The sequence below is a fragment of the Adiantum capillus-veneris genome, chromosome 15 (genome assembly GCF_014529385.1).
Source record: "Adiantum capillus-veneris isolate H3 chromosome 15, ASM1452938v2, whole genome shotgun sequence".
NCBI lineage: Eukaryota > Viridiplantae > Streptophyta > Polypodiopsida > Polypodiales > Pteridaceae > Adiantum > Adiantum capillus-veneris.
This window is the reverse complement of record NC_140945.1, coordinates 63,432,887-63,435,499: the sequence shown is the minus strand read 5'-3', so window position 1 is coordinate 63,435,499 and position 2,613 is coordinate 63,432,887. Positions and strand designations below refer to the sequence as shown.

Below are 2,613 nucleotides of genomic sequence, written 5' to 3'. Positions count from 1 at the left end.
TATCTTCACAAAGACCCTTGGAGTGGAGAAGCTACAACAATTTTAAGTGATGCTTGGCATATGTGAGATGGTGTGGAGCTTGACGGGGAGTGTTGAGATTTTAAGCTCAACATGTAGGACTATCACCGACAGTCATCATCACTGACACGACTTGGTGGATACACATGTTTTTGCCAGTGATACTACAATTATACTATGTCACTAAGTTAATCTACCTACTGGAGTGATGGCACACTTATCCATTCACCTCACTCACTAGCGGTTCACACTAGACCCTTGTAGTAGTTTCTCTTTATGTTGTTATTTTTCTCTATGTGCTTCTGGTAAACCTCTTATCTTGAGTTGGTAAAGAAGAAGAAGAACAAGGTTTGCCACCATCTATGTGAGTGTGTGTGTGTGCGCGCGCATGCGTGCTTGTAGAGATGAAACTTTCTCCTCTCTTAACACAAATGCTTCTAGTAAACCCCGAGTACCAAAGTCCTCCCCTAGAATCTTCTTCACAATCCCTTGCAAAGACCCTAGTTAATGATTATGGTGGTCATGTAGTACTAGCAGAGATTAGCACTAATAGATAGCACAAAACAAACATGAGTAATAACACAAACATGAGTAATAACACAGGTAGTACTAACATAAAGAGCTACCAACAGAGAGCATCAACATATAGTACTATTAAGTTCTTAGCATGGAGTACTAAGTTTGTGAACTTATATGCCACATGATTAATGAAGAATAGTGGCAACATTGTGCATTTGAGGTACATCTCTAGTAACTTTTGAATAAAGACTAAGCTTAAGTAGATTTTCAGCTACGTATACACACATAGAATATATCATTGCCCTTCTGTAAGTATATTATGTATCTCTATAACCGGACTATCCGCCGTGTATGGAACTCGTGTGCTACCGTACATAACTTTGAGTGAACCCCCCAAGAGTGTTGTATGAGATTCATTTGAGCACTAGTGTCTAAGGCTTGCTAGGCTTTGTATGCCTCAATCTTGCCTGAAGGTGTTTAGTCTTTGGGTGGCTCAAGGACAAGGTTCAAGCTGAAGATGATATCTCTAAGATAAAGTTGCTTCAGATAGAGCTCCATTCATAGGTTCCAAACTTGGTAGTTTATACCATTGAGCTTGTATACGGTGGAGGTACTTGCAAGAGGTATCAAAAGCAGAAGAGGAATCTCTATCTATCTTAACACTAATTGAAATTCATACTAAAAAAGATACAAGAGACTAATAGCAAAGTGAAGATAAATACATGAAGAGAACACGCCAAAGAGTGAGTGTTTGTATGCAACCATGGGAGGGGAGGTAGATGTGATTGGGAGTGATTTTATGTGGCTACAATGTAGGGAAAGTAGATCCCACTTTAATCAAGGGCAGGTGATCCAAACTAGATATTTAAATCAAATCCATAAATGTAAACTGTTTGAATCAAATCTATAGGAATCGAATCCGCCATAACAATTCAACATACTAAAGGGTATTTCATGCAAAGAATATATACTAAAGGGCATGGATACACATCCAATATATTCTCTATTTGCGTCCATATTCCAACCCACGGGAAGATCGGTCTCCAAGGTTTTGAGTTTTTCTAGGCGTTGAAAGGAGGATGGTAATGTGGTTTGTGATGCGTTCTCACATGCATAAGTCAAGCGATGGTAATGTGGTTTGTGATGGGTTCCCATAAGTCAAGCGAGAATTGATGCAGCGTGGTCTGCAATGTCGATGACGGTGGCACCCTCATTCACAGGTAAGTGATCAGCGTTGGTGCCCGCAGCTTCAGAAGAATTCATGTCTCCAGCTGGAGCTGCAGCTGGCATGAGCTCCACAGCATGGAGGCCAAGGTTGGGGATGGAGACGGAAGCGCGACAGAAAGGGCAGGACGAGACCTGAGCAAACCACGCATCGATGCAGTCGGCATGAAATGTGTGTGCGCAGGCTGGGAGGTGGCGAACACGCTGCGCATCTTCTAGAATGTCGAAGCAGATGCCGCATTCAGTTAAGGGCTTTTCATCCTGATCGGAAGCTGCAACAAAGAAGAGAGAAGACGGTACTGCAGCCTCGATCTCTGCCGCAAACCGGGCCGTCGGACAGAAAGCCACGGCCGTGCCTGCGGTGCGCTGGCGATCTCTCATGCATACAAAGTCTCGGTGGCGTGCCGCCCTCCTGATCCTTCTGATATCCAGTAGCACTTGCTCATGGACGGTAGTCTCTCTGGGATCAATATAAGCAGGATGACTTCCTCTGATCATGGTGCACCAGTAGTGGAGGATCTTAAGGATGCACGCCGTAACCAAGGTGGTGAACACTAGAAGACAAGCATAAAACATTAGAATCACAATACGCCCGTCCATTCTCGACCGTCAACAACGTTGTTCTAGGCTCTATCTCATATCTGCCCCCAGACCCCGCTTACTTTTTTGCTTTTCACGTTTCCACGCGGAACGCAACCCAACTTACCTGCTTTTGTGTCCATCAGCAAGCGTGATTTTCTCTCCGTTTTGTTTTTTCTTTATATTTACTTTGTGAGCCAAATGAGATTTTCTAGTTTCTTCAACGTAAAACTGGTCACTTGGCTCAAATCGCACGGCCATCCATTAACCACG

The 2,613-nt window shown here is 43.5% G+C and overlaps 1 protein-coding gene across 1 annotated transcript; it reads right to left on the bottom strand.

Moving 5' to 3' along the window:
- Nucleotides 1–1,269: 1,269 nt before the first annotated feature.
- LOC147440782 (E3 ubiquitin-protein ligase Os03g0188200-like) lies at nt 1,270–2,350 on the bottom strand. Its single transcript, XM_086483586.1, has one exon. The coding sequence runs from the start codon at nt 2,335–2,337 to the stop codon at nt 1,696–1,698; it is 642 nt and encodes a 213-aa protein (XP_086339712.1). The 5' UTR covers nt 2,338–2,350; the 3' UTR covers nt 1,270–1,695.
- Nucleotides 2,351–2,613: the final 263 nt, after the last annotated feature.